Here is a 12,973-nt window from a genome sequence, read left to right as displayed (position 1 = left end):
GTTCAAAACTGAGTCAGTGATCTCAGCTGAGCCCAGAAGGAATGAAAAGTCTTTTCTAATCAGGCACCTTATTGCATATACTGATTAAGAATTATTCTGTATCTGGGGTTTTATCCGATCCAGCTTCATGTGTGGGAGGCTTAAAACAACTTGTGGAAAAGGAGAGAGAACTGCATATTCACCACTCTCCAGTACTGTAGTGTGTACTCTTGTTTCACAGTATCCACTGCTGCTTTGAGCTGCAGGGCATCTGCCTAATTACTGAAATCACAGAATGGGTAGCTAATCTTTCCCTACAGACTATTTTGGAAACGTTGTGTGCCAAACACTTACTTCACCATTGCTGAAGTACCATCACTTCTGTTGCAGCCAGCAGCAAGTCTGCAGCAGTTGAAGGCTGCAGAGTGCTGACAACAGTTGCCAGTTAAAAACAGGGAGGGAATAGAAGTGGGTTGAGTATCTCATAAGCCTGGCTCACCAGGGGGATCTACCTTTTGCATTTTTAAATCAGTTGTTGCAATGACTGAACACTCCAAACTAAATTTCTGGTAGCAAAATGCATGAAATTCTTATTAGCTAAAACTGAGTCCTCACACCTTTCCCAACAGAAATCAGTAATGGACCACCTACCACCATAATGAGGCATTTTTAGGGCTAACTCCAAGGAAGAAACATCACTTTGGAGGTACTATGCCACTTCCTGCAGTGTCTGGCTTTTCCTAGGAATGTCTATCCAAGAGTAGGACACAAATATATCTACTCCATTCCTGGGATGTGATAAGGCTTGAGCACAGTCTCTGCACTCTCATCCTTGTCCTTGTCAGACATGGTGTCTGTACTGAAACACTGAGTAATGAGAAAAAGACTGGACTGTAGAGAATGCCAGGATCTCCCAAGCTTTGTCTCATAAACAAATCTGAAATAAAATAAGGTAATGAACTCATTTCCTTTATGTAAAATAACCATGCATACATCAAGTTAAAAAAAAAAAAGGCTTAAACACAGTTACCCACTTTCTCTCCAGTGATAATTTTCTACAGCAAAAGGAATCAAGTAATCTTGAGTTTTTCCTTCTGCTACCTTCAGTAACATTGCTAGTGGAAGAGAACTTACAGTAATGGACCCTGTTCATAGTATGGTAATAATAGGCAATGTGATATCCTACTCTTACCCACTTGTGCCAGCTACTGGTCACAACTGATTCCTTCCATAGTTTTTTTCTAACTGTTCTGTGTGTTGATCTTGCCTTTCACGAGGCTCTTTAAACAATTATTTTCCTTTTTTTGGGGGGTGGGGGGAGGTAGTGGGAGGAGTACAAGTGTTTGTTTAAAAAATAACCCAAACAATTGCTGACAAGAAAGCACTGCTGTTTGCCTTTTATCACAACAATTTCATTCTGCTTCAATTTCTGCGTCCTTTGCTGTCTGGGCCACTTGAAAATTTCTGGCTGTAACTTCTAAATGGACACAAAACAACATTGCACCATAAGGAATGTGTATGTTCACAAATAATTGTGCATGTTTATTTTAGGATGTGTTTTATGTTGGAGGGAGACACACCCACCTTGTGCTTAAAAGGAAACTCTTGGGGAATAGGAATTTCTTTAGCCTGCTCCTCCCCTTATTGTTCAATGCTTCCTTGTACTGACAAGGACGGCTTCCTCTCCTTACCCACCTTCCTTCAGGCAAACCTGCATTTCAGCATGGTTTCATTCCTGCCATGGCCCGTATGAAATTACATTACCCTCTTCCCCTCCAAGTTTCTAAGCAGTGAACAGTAGCCTAGCAGCTCTCCTGGAATGGCAATCAACCCATATGGCCTCCACTGTTCAAGTGTTTCTTAAGAAACAATAAACATTTTGTAGTGAGGTATTGCCTGAAACACTGCAACTACCCACTTTAAAAAGTTCTCCCGATTTAGGAATTAGCCTAGAATTTAATTAAGGCTTACAAGGGACCATGTCTACCAACACCACTACCCCCCCATCAAGCAGCTGGTTTTGGGTTGAAGACCTAATTAAACATGGAGGTTTCACATTTGCGGGGATATTTGTAGACATGTCCCAGGCCCATGGTCTTTGATGGTCGCCCAAGAAACGACTTAGCTCCACAGTGCAGATACTAGTTCCAGCCTTGACTGGTGCCATAATCCAGTTCAGGCATCTCTTAAGATGCTGAAAGCATCTTTTTCTGACAAACTTTTGTGGACCTGTGTTTTCTTCATGCCTTTGGCATTAACTCTATGCTAAAATGGGAGAGACATTAAGGACAGAGGACAGAAATGCACTGCATAGTTCAGGGACCTGCAAAGCTTTTGGATGGAAGTGACAACCCAGGTGGAGGGACCACATTGCAACAGTAGGATGAGACTGCACCAAACCTAGAATCCCAGTGGAAACCAATGAGCACAAGTCCTGTCTGGCACTGCTTCTGCCCAGGAAGAAGGGATTGAAATTCACAATGGAAAAACAGGAGGTAGAGGGAGAATGTCCAGACAAGGACATCAGAAAGTCTCGTTCAGCTCTGATCAGGAGCTGTATAATTTCACTCAGCTATATCAGAATAAAGTTAAACTCTTCTATAAGGCTTTGGTCTGAAGTCAGCAAAAGGTGGACTATATACTTTAGTATCATCCTTATCTTATTCCTGTAATGAATTGCTCACTTTTAAAATAAAGCCCTTATTTCCAGTTATTGCTGCCTGGCTTCTGTCTCCAGCATTTGTTATTGTTTCTTCCACTGGATTAAAGACCCTTTTATTATTCAGTATTTCTCTAGGGAAGACATATACTTCCCTACAGCTATGTCCTGGTACATTCTTCTTTTTGGTAAACTGAACAAATGAACTCATTATTGCAGTAGGACAATTTAATGATCCACATATAACTGCCCTGCCTACTTTGTTAATTACCCTTTCACCAATCTTTACATTATAAAGTGAACTTTGTCATCTGATACTTTTCTATTTGCTTTCCTACCAAGGAAAACATTGGACACTATCAACATAATCCTGGTCCCAGCACTGTGCATACCACCATTTGATAATGTTACAGAGATAACTACTGCAGAGATTCGCTGCCAGTTAGCAAGTCCTCTGTCTAATTAACCCAGACTTTAATTCTGTTATCTAAATGCTTTTCTCTTAAATCAGAATGCGCTACTAAAATACTACACAAACATCAATGTATCTCTTTGCATCTATACAGTTGCCTTTATCAAGCAAATCTGTAACTTCTTCCAAAGACCGGGATCAAATTCCCCATTCGAGGCAAGCGAAGTCCCACTATTGAGGAAATGAGAGTAAGCAACCTTAAGAATAGCAGTAAATGTAGGAATTCATTTACATGTCACTTGTCAAAACACTTATTATAGACATAAAAATTATTTGGACCAGGAAGGATAGAAGTTATTTCATGGTAGCATTTCTATGTTATGAACTAGGCATCGACATGAAACAACAAAGAACCTATCCTATACCAGCAGCCATCATGCTCATGCTCCCTCTCACATCACAGCATGACAATGCTGTCTAAGAGCTCATACCATTGACAAAAGCCATGTGTGTCAAGTGCTGCACAAACCCAGAAACTCATGGAAACAGTGTGACTGCACTGTACAGTCATAGGTAGAAGTTTCCACACCTCAGCTACCAAAATGACACCAAGTTCTTACAAAGCAGGACAGAGAGGAAATTCTGTACCTGTGTCTATTGCAGCTTGTCTAATACATGGGTTTATATTTTGACCATGGTGCTTACTTCTTAGAGAAGAAATTGTTCTGAGAGAATGGTAGACAGAGCTTCCTATCAAAATAACACATGGAGCTTCACTGTAAGTGAAAAGGACAGCTCTTCTTTGCAGATGAAGAGCTGGTTTTGGACCTGGCCAGAACATGGGCACCAACCACTATAGTAATGCTGCCAGGAATGTAAGGCAAGCCAAGCAGAGAGTCTCCTAAAACTCATTTATTACATTTTCAGTACAGGAAGCTGTAGGTTCCAACCTGTAATTACAATTCTGCCAGCTGTCCAAGTCAGTGTGAGGGTGTGTTTAAGCTGCCTATGTAGATAAGCCATTTTAATGTCATTCTGAATTAAGTACCAAGCATAAGCTGTATAACATGCTTCAATATGTTGGAGATTAAACAGATAAGGTAGCATAATTTACAAAGAAAGTATAATCTCTTTGAGGGGTTCAACTCATAAAACACCAGTGCTGTCACTGGTAGGACCTCAGGATGTACTGTAAATAACTGAGATGTCATTAATTTTGCAATATTTGCTGTGATAGTAGTTCCCTTTGTTTTGCAGCATGTAAATGCATCACTTCACACTGTCATAGAAAAGTCTGAAATGACAAAAGTTACATAAGAAATTAAAACAGTTGCATGGGGGTCACTTGAAATGGAAAAGAGAATTAGACTAGGATTTTCTAATGATTTAGGAGTGCAAGTCTTCCCTTCAAATGGGACCTCAGTCCAGATGAGGTATCAGTTCCCACTTTGACTTGAACAGAAATTAGATACTTAAGTGTCTTCTGAGAATTGGGGTTTTAGGCACTTGAGAGCTGAGGTCCTGTTCAAAGCCAGCAGGTCACTGGCTCCTAAATGCCTCAGATATTTATGAAAATGGTATTTCAGCTTCTGCATAAGTCTGATACTTTTGAAAAACATCTATCCTCTCTTATCAGTATATGTTCTTCAAATGTGTCATCAAAAGCACTCTGTATATAGCAAGAAGCCTCCACTAGTGTGAAGACAGACCTATAGTCACTAGTAACTATCCCATGGGAATTTTGTCTTCTTACAAATCTTAATTGAAATATTAACAACTGGGCTGTCGGAGCACATCCCACTCTGCAGAAATAAAATGCTGTTCTGTACAGTTACTGGAATCCATCCTCTATGGTTAGATCAATGCATGTGACTCTGGGATATCAGATCAATAGCTTACAAATTTCTCTTACTGTATAACTTTATTGCAGCCATCTGTAAATATAATACAACAGCATAACATCCCACAGAGAAACACTGCTGGGGAAGGGGAAAAATCTAAAGACAATATAATCAGAAAAGGATGAATTTCAACACCCAAAATATCTTGATCCTGAAAATTCTCCAGCATTTTCACTGTCTCTAGCAGACTGTACATACAAATCTGGTAGGGCTGGGGGGCCTAACTATGAAAAACCACATGTACATGACAATTAAATAATCTTAGTTTTAAACTACTGGCATACATTTCTTTTTATGTAACTGTAAGTGTTTGTGATGTTTCCAATTTGGCTGTGATTTCACAACAGGAAGTTCACACTGCAGCAGACAGCTTATATTCACCTGTTGTTTCATATATTGCTTCCTAGAAGCCAAAGAAGATGTCAGTTAAAATTCTCTGACAGGTACATATGGCAGCTTTTCCTATATCACTTTCAGTAGCAGCTGAAAGAATATATAGTCTGCTTACACCTCTGAACAATCTGGAGTCTAACATCTGTACATTCTTCCTATGGGCAGCATCATTTCAGCACCTGGCAAACAAATCAGTGCTTAGAGGCTGGAAGGTCCCATGTATGAGGCTGGGAGATGGGGGACTGCCTCTTGTCTCTTACCACAGATTTCCTGTGACCTTGGGTGGATTGCTTCATCTTTCTTTTCATATCAGTTCTACATCTCTGAGGATAATCCATATCTCCCTTCCTGTTTTCTGTCTGTCGTTATTTTAACTTCTGTGGGATCAAGGCTGCCATATATCCCTGCACATACAACTGGGCTGACTGGTGCTATGTATTACTTACTGTAATATAAAGATTGCTAATGCTGTTCCCTGACTTGTGCCAGTTAATAAATACCCCTCTCCTTCAGATTCAGTAGGAAGTTCTGCTTTGCAGTGGTGGGAGAGACATTCCTTGCATTGTGTGAATGTACAAAACAAAGGCTGAGAAGGGATATGAGCACTCTATAAATACAACCTGGAGGTAAACACCAGAGGAGGAAAAGAACTATTTTTAAGCAAAAGGACAATGTAATCACAAGAATAAATGGCGATGAATCTGGTTGAGAAACTAGAAGAACTAGCAATCGTAAAAGGTTCTCAGTTTTGTGAGAGGAATAGCAGGAGAGCTACCTAAAAAGTTTTTGTTTAAGATATAATTTGATTAATTAATAAAAGGAGTAATATGACCGTGAGTTCTGTAACAACAGGTACTGCTTTTGGTAATGAAGGTAGTCCTGTTCAGCCCTACATTCCTGAAAAAGAAAACTGCTAATAAAATGTGAGTCTATATGAATGGATACATCTGATATTCCTTACGCTGCACTTCCACTGACAACAGGAACAGATTAGAGACGGTCTGTTTTAAATAGTGGAGAGATGAAGAAAGAGAGGTTGGAGCATCATGGCTAAAGCAATTTTTGGCTGGCTCACTTAACTTTCAAATGAGTTTGTCTCCTGGGAGGGACAGAGTCCGGTCCAGACAGGATCAGAAAATAGAATGGAAGTGTCACCACTTTTTGGGTAGGAGAGTGTCTTACTCCCCACTCTGAGGTGAAAGAGAACCTCTTGCTTTAAACTCAGAGGAGTGGTATGACATGCTGATACAACAGCAGAGGGCTGGGTTTGACCTAAAAGATCCTTTCCAATCCTATGTTCCTGTGTTTTGGCAAACAATGATTCACAGTTTTCCAACACATGATAGTTGTAGGGCAAGGTATCTAGCGGTGAAATCTCTGGGCTTCAGGATGTACCCATGCAAGTCAGGTGCCCAGCAACATTCACCTTCTGGAACAAGGAAACACAGTGGAAAATTTTAGGGCTAACACAAAGAGACTGTTCATCTTTAATTCTAGATGCAGCATTAGATTTTTCTAAGTAACTCCAGAGTTAGTAATAATTATTTCCTGGATTGTTATGGTTTTTTACATACATGCGTCACCCCTGAAAATCAGAAAGTGTTGGTGGAGAATTTAAAGTTTTCCAGTGACTTCTTTTACTGTTTAACTGTTGAATGTCTTGTCTTTAATATCTATTCCCTTCTCATCCTGTCTCTTTGACCTTCCCAGTTGACATCAAGGAAAAATTCTGGGAAGTTAACAGTAGGAAGGAGGAAGGCTTTGGGCTTGCCTTGGAGAGAAAATTCAGCAAAAACCATTACCTCCCCCAAACCACACTTTCGGAAAGAAAGTCACAGCAAAATTCCCGGGGGCTTTGCGAAGGGTTGAGCATGTCCGAGGGCAGAGCAGGTACAGAGCCGCGTCCCTCCGCAGGCGCAGCACTCCCGATCTCCCAGTGCGGTTGTCCCCGGAACGCCCCGCCTCGCCCGGGCTTGCTGCTTGTCCCCATCCCGGCGGGGCGAGCGACGGGGCATGGACAGCCCCGGGGTGCGCGGTGCCCCGCGGGGAGCCAGTGAGCACCTGCCGGGGCGGGGAGAAGCGCCGGGCCAGCCCTGGACGGAGGGTGCCTGGAGGAGAGCGCCAGCCCCGGTGGCACGGCCCAGGAGCTGCCGGCCCCGCAGGAGGGATGCCGGGGCGGCGGGGGTGCAAGCCCCGGAGGAGCAGTGCGCGGACGGAGGGTTCGGGGGGGTAGGGGGGGGTGCCGTCCCAGTGGTATCGGCCCCGGAGGCGGGGTGTGCCGGCCCGAGGGAAGGAGGGTGCCGGTACCGGAGGAAGGAAGCCCGCCCGGCGCTTGCCGGCCCCAGGGAAAAGACGTCCGGAGGCGGAGAGCCATCCCGGCGGGCCCGCGCACTTACCGGCGTTGCTCATCTTCCACCACAACTTTGCTGCTGGCTGCCCCGGGCGCTCAGAGCATGGTCCCGGGGGGCCGCCGCCGCCGCCTTCGCCCCGCGCGGACGCGCCCGGCCCTACAGCCCCTCCGGGGGCATGGGAGCGCAGGCGGGGCAGATGGACCCGGAGCGGCGGGCTGGGCAGGCGGCGGTGCCGGCTCGGGGGCGGTCAGCGCTCGGCGCGCCTCCGCCCTGCCCCGCGCGCGGCCCGTCGGGGGGCGGTGGCGGCGGTCGGCGCCGGGGCCCCGCACGGCCGGCGGCGCGCGGGGCTGGGCCGGGCGGGGCCGGGCTGGGCAGGGCGCGCCGGCTCCGCGCAGGCATCCCCCGCCGCCGAGCGCGCCCGCTGTCTCGGGCGGGGGGGCGAGGGATGCGGCACGGATGCCCAAGGGCGCGAACATTTAAAGGCGCGGCGGGTCGCCCTGTCCTTCGTCCCCCTGTGGCGTGCCCCGCTCCTTGTCCGCCGCCCTTGGCCCCTCTTTGCACCCTCCTTCGTCCCCTTCCCTCCATTCCCCCTCCCGCCTTCTCCCCTCCCTCCCTCCCTCCATCCCTCCCTCCCTCCCTATCTCTTCCATCCCCCCTCCCTCCTTCCATTCCCTCCATCCATCCTCTCCCCTTCCATCCTTTTCCCCCTCTTCATCCTTTTCCCCCCGTCCATCTTTCCCTCCTCTCCAGCCTTTCCCCCCCTCCATCCATCCTCCTCAATCCATTCATCCCCACCTCCTCCTCCCCCCACCCCCGCTCCATTCCCCTGTGAGACGCGACCGCCCGAGCCTAGGAACCCACAGGGATCGAGGATCGGGGAACCCCCCCCAGCCCCGCCCCGCCTCGCCTCGCCTCGGGCGCTTTCCCCCGGCCCGGAGCATCCCTGCGTAGCCGACAGCACCTGCTGCTGGAAGCGGTGTCTGAGTGCAGGGAAATCACGGACGGTCTCTCGCGTACAAAACACGCTTGCTCAGAGCAGTTTCAGACAGCTCCAGACTGCTGTCTTTTCCCCTCTCCCTTAAACTAGCTCCTGGCTCAAAGAAGTTAATGCAGGCATCCGGTGGCTGGGCCCTTCTCCCCGTTTTCAGGGTGGCAGCAGCACTAACCCCCAGACAAGGGTTGGATCGCCCTCTTCCTCTCAATGGAGGCATAATATAGCCCTTCTACCTTTCCCGGCGGAGCTGGTATTGCCCACCACAACTTTGCAAATTTCCTCCCCTGGCAAAGAAACCCCAGGAGGGCTGAGCTGACCCCAAGGGTCGCTTCCCTAGTCAGGGAGGGGCCATTCCTCCCCAGGCCAGGACGGCTGCTCGCAGCCATCCCAGAGCCCTGAATGCCAGCAAGCTGGGGAGGGGAAGAAGCAGCACATTGTACCTGCCCAGTGTCCAGGCCAGGATGTATATGAAGCAGTCAGGTCCTGCTTTGACATTTTGAATCCCACAGAAATCTGGGCTATTTCTAACACCATCCAGAGCAACTTCATTTTAGATGCTGTTAGTTCTGCTTTTGCAAAATACCTAATAACTAACATCATCCTGCTGGCAGGTGCTCTGTAGTATAGTCAAAGCTCTTTTTCCTGACCTTTTGATGCTGTCACACTGTGACTGATGGGGTGTAGAGTGCCTTGCACGTTAGTGCACAGATCTCTGAAGAGAAAAAGCAAGCAGTGAGGGAAATGGGAATTCAACCCTTCTTTCTGTGGGCTTGAATCTCTCCCACTGAGGCTGGTATCCAGGAATGCTAGGTTCTGGTTCTCTAGGGGACCCTGGTTGTATCATTACACCTCTATGCAAGCATTTGCAATCCTGTATGGTTTTGGAAATGCATAAATTCACAGTAGCAGCTCTTTCATTACTACTGTGACTGACACGGATGAGATGGAAAGGACTGTATCTTCCCTCATAGCATAACATGACTGGTGTGTGCCCTGGTGCGTGGAATGAAATGGGTTTCCCTGGGCCACCTATGACAGGCAGTCATTCGGCCTTTTCTCATCTTCATATACTGGTCCCTGATTTATTCTTCCCACCTGCAGCCTTGATGTCTGTGTCAATCAACACAAATAACTTATGTTAATAGAAAGCATCATCTGAAGCAGCTTAAGAATATAGATTTACGGTCTTGCAAAGCATGGGAAAAATTGTACGTGACACAATGGAAAAAAAAGCACAAGTTAAAAAATCAAGCACAGTATGGGTGATTTGGAAAAAATCCCTAAAATATGTTTTCCAGGAGAATAACTTTTTGGTTAAACAGCTGCAAAATGCTAAGGCATTAGGGGAGGGGACAGCAGGAAGGAAAAGAAACATGTATTCATAGAACAACTGAAATGTGGGCTGCAGAATTTGGGGCATTTTCCTAATAACCTGAAAAACATAGTCTAGGTAGCAAGGTTTTCTGATACCTAGGCACATGATGGAAAAACATTGGTTAAGTATGTTACTAGCAAAACAAAGCCTTTGTAAAAGAGATTCTGCAAATAGACCAGGTGGTCTTGTAGTTGCTGTGCTATTTCTAATGTGCATTTCACTCAAAATCCTTTTTGGTCTGCTGTAGGGCAAAGAACGGTGATACGTCATAGGTTTTGATCCAAACAACCAATTTGTGAAAAATTTCATGGAGCAAAGGATGACTCTTTTCTCTCCCATTTTCTGTGAAAGGAGCTAAATACTCCAGCAGAACCCTATACTTAACGACAAGGGGACAACTCCTGCTCCTAGCATTATGCCAGTAGCTCGGAGTCTGGCTGAGGGGCAGGCATTACCCATGATTATTTTTGTGACCTAGCTGTGGAGGGGGCGAGTGCTTCTCACAAGTTCCTGTCTGCCTGTTCTCAAATCCGCTTCCTGCCGCAAAGGGCAGGGTGCCAGGGTACCTCCAGGAGTCGCTGACTCCTTTCTTTCATCAGATCTGATTGGTTTGAACTTTGAACTGGTTTGTGTTGGTTAAAAATGCAATATATGCGCTGCTACGAGATATTGCGCTGTTCACCAAGGAATGTATTCCTGAGCAGTTCAGACTGATTTTGGACCCCATGGACTCTGATGCATGGGCAATTAAGCTACAGTTTGGGTGCAATAGGGAAAAAGAAACAAACATCTATGCAGTGATTGCTATCTAAGAAGAAAATTGAAAGTATATTTAGTAAGCAAAAGGCTTGTATTGTCTTTATTGACAGTCTAAAAGACAATCCAGGGTATAATTTCCTGTACTGAAATGATGAAAAGCTTTAGGAGCTTTATAGCTAAATGCAAATAAGAACCATAAAAGAACTGCTTGAAATTTGTCAGTTTATTCTCTAACCCTCTTCAGAAATAATGGGGAATTATCTGTATTACAAATGGAAGAATGGGAAGGTGAATGCATGTGAACATGTTCAGGAGATGCTGAAGGGTCAAATCAAACTTTTGCAGCCAAAAGAGGAATATCCACTTTTGCAAGCATGTACTGCAATGAAGAGTATTGAAGGGTGGAGGCCATACTGCATAGAACACTCCTTGAAGCAAGCAGAGTTCAGCACAGAGGAATCATCTTCCCCAGGGAGAATCCTTGACTTAATTGACTTGAAGTGAAATGGACACATCTATTTTCATTACTCAATTACTGAAATAAATGAAGCATATATTTTAAATAATTCCAACTGATTTTTAATAATAAGATGACTTTTAACAAAGGATTTCCTTCAAAACATAATCCAACTATCCATTTAATAAATTTGATGAATTTTGAAACTCAGGTGAATGTTCTAGGCTTATAGGTCCCCATCCAGCAGATGTTATAAGTACATGCTTAAATCTAAGCCAGTGCATAATCTGTTTTAAGTAGGGCTATTCCATATACTTAAGTGCCCTATTAGATCAGAGCTATGTGGCATGTTGGAGTCTTATTTTTTAACATTGTAACATAAACTAGCACTCTGCCATTTTAATGAAGCTCTAGAGACTCTATCATACTACACTACCTATGCATCCTAATTGTTATTTTTAAGCCTCTTTATATTATTATATAGAGGTGTTCTTCAAGATGAGGTCTGCCTCATTATAAGCAGTCTTTCAGGGCATTTTTCATGATCTTTCACCCTGCTATCTCTTCTTCCTTAGGGTCTATAGGTTTCAGTTTCAGGTTTTGGTGTTTCTTTTTTACTGTTTTGGTGTCAGTGGCCTTACTGAAAGAAATTTTCTGGTATCAAACTAAGAATACAGCATTTGGGGGGAGGGGATGTTGCCCCGCAAATGACATCAAACTACACTTCCTACTTCCTAGTACGTATAATTTCAGGAACAACATCACCTTATAAATCTTTATAGGCATCTGGTCTTAGTTGCCTGAGAAATCACCTATTTTCATGGTATTTTGATATTTCCTGGTGCATTCTAGCTGGTGGTATGCCACCTGGGAAACCACAGGACAGGGAGAGGTGGTTCAGCAGTGCTCATCCCAGTTGGTGATCTGGCAAAGCCCAAGCGCATAGATCCATAGGACAGAATACACAGGGCAGCTAATTACTTGTGGTTATCTCTGTAAGGGTGCATGGGACATCTGAAAGGCTTAATATATGGGGGAAAGTCTGTTATGTTGGCATGGATTAATGCTGGTCAGGTCTGCTTTAACATTATTGTACATAAACGCTTCAATTATTCATGGGTAAGCTGGTGCTGCGTGTCACAAAAAGTGAAATAATGTACTAAAGCAGGATGGAAGAAAGTGAATACATGTTAATAACCGCATGCATTCCTCAGGATGGCAGATAAAATTAAATGTAAAATGTGGGCAGCTGTGATAAGCTGAGTATAGCAATAGCCACCTATCGTAAATAATGGTAGATAAACACTTTTTAGATATTTATCTTTGCTGTGATGGAATAGCACTGGGGGCAGTTGTAGACTGATGTCATTGCTGCCTGATGACAAATTCCTGTATCTGTGGAACTTTGTATATCCTCCAGTGACTGCTGCGTCATCTCTCCCTCACTTTCTTGGTTTCTTTTTCCTCTCTGCTCAAAAGCCTGCCTGACACTGAGAGGCTCAGAGCCAGAATAGTAGGGAGTGCTGTACATGACAGCTTGTCACTGGCCAGTTGCCTGGGGACCCACAAGAGCCATTGCCAGAGAGGTATTGTATTAGGATTTAAAGTGCATTGGCAGGAGCATGTCTTACGTCTGTAGCACTGTAGCACTCCAGGATCCTGCAGTTTGAAGTTAATGCTCTCTTGAGAGCTG

At 44.9% G+C, this 12,973-nt stretch overlaps 1 protein-coding gene across 3 annotated transcripts in view; it reads right to left on the bottom strand.

Moving 5' to 3' along the window:
* Window positions 1-8,785, bottom strand: part of FGD5 (FYVE, RhoGEF and PH domain containing 5) — a 112,207-nt gene extending 103,422 nt beyond the window's left edge. Inside the window, exon 1 of one of the 3 annotated variants that reach the window (XM_075053163.1) lies at window positions 8,657-8,785. Coding sequence is in view for 2 of the 3 variants with exons in the window: in XM_075053161.1 (XP_074909262.1) it covers window positions 7,741-7,753 (13 nt within the window). In the remaining variant the exon portion in view is untranslated. Of the gene's footprint in view, window positions 1-7,740; window positions 8,094-8,656 lie in introns of those variants that run through there. The other 2 variants (XM_075053161.1, XM_075053160.1) reach the window with 2 other exon arrangements.
* Window positions 8,786-12,973: the final 4,188 nt, after the last annotated feature.

Source organism: Buteo buteo, chromosome 21 (assembly GCF_964188355.1).
Source record: "Buteo buteo chromosome 21, bButBut1.hap1.1, whole genome shotgun sequence".
Taxonomy (NCBI): domain Eukaryota; kingdom Metazoa; phylum Chordata; class Aves; order Accipitriformes; family Accipitridae; genus Buteo; species Buteo buteo.
Note: the sequence above shows the minus strand (reverse complement) of the source record. Positions and strands in the feature narration are given on the sequence as shown.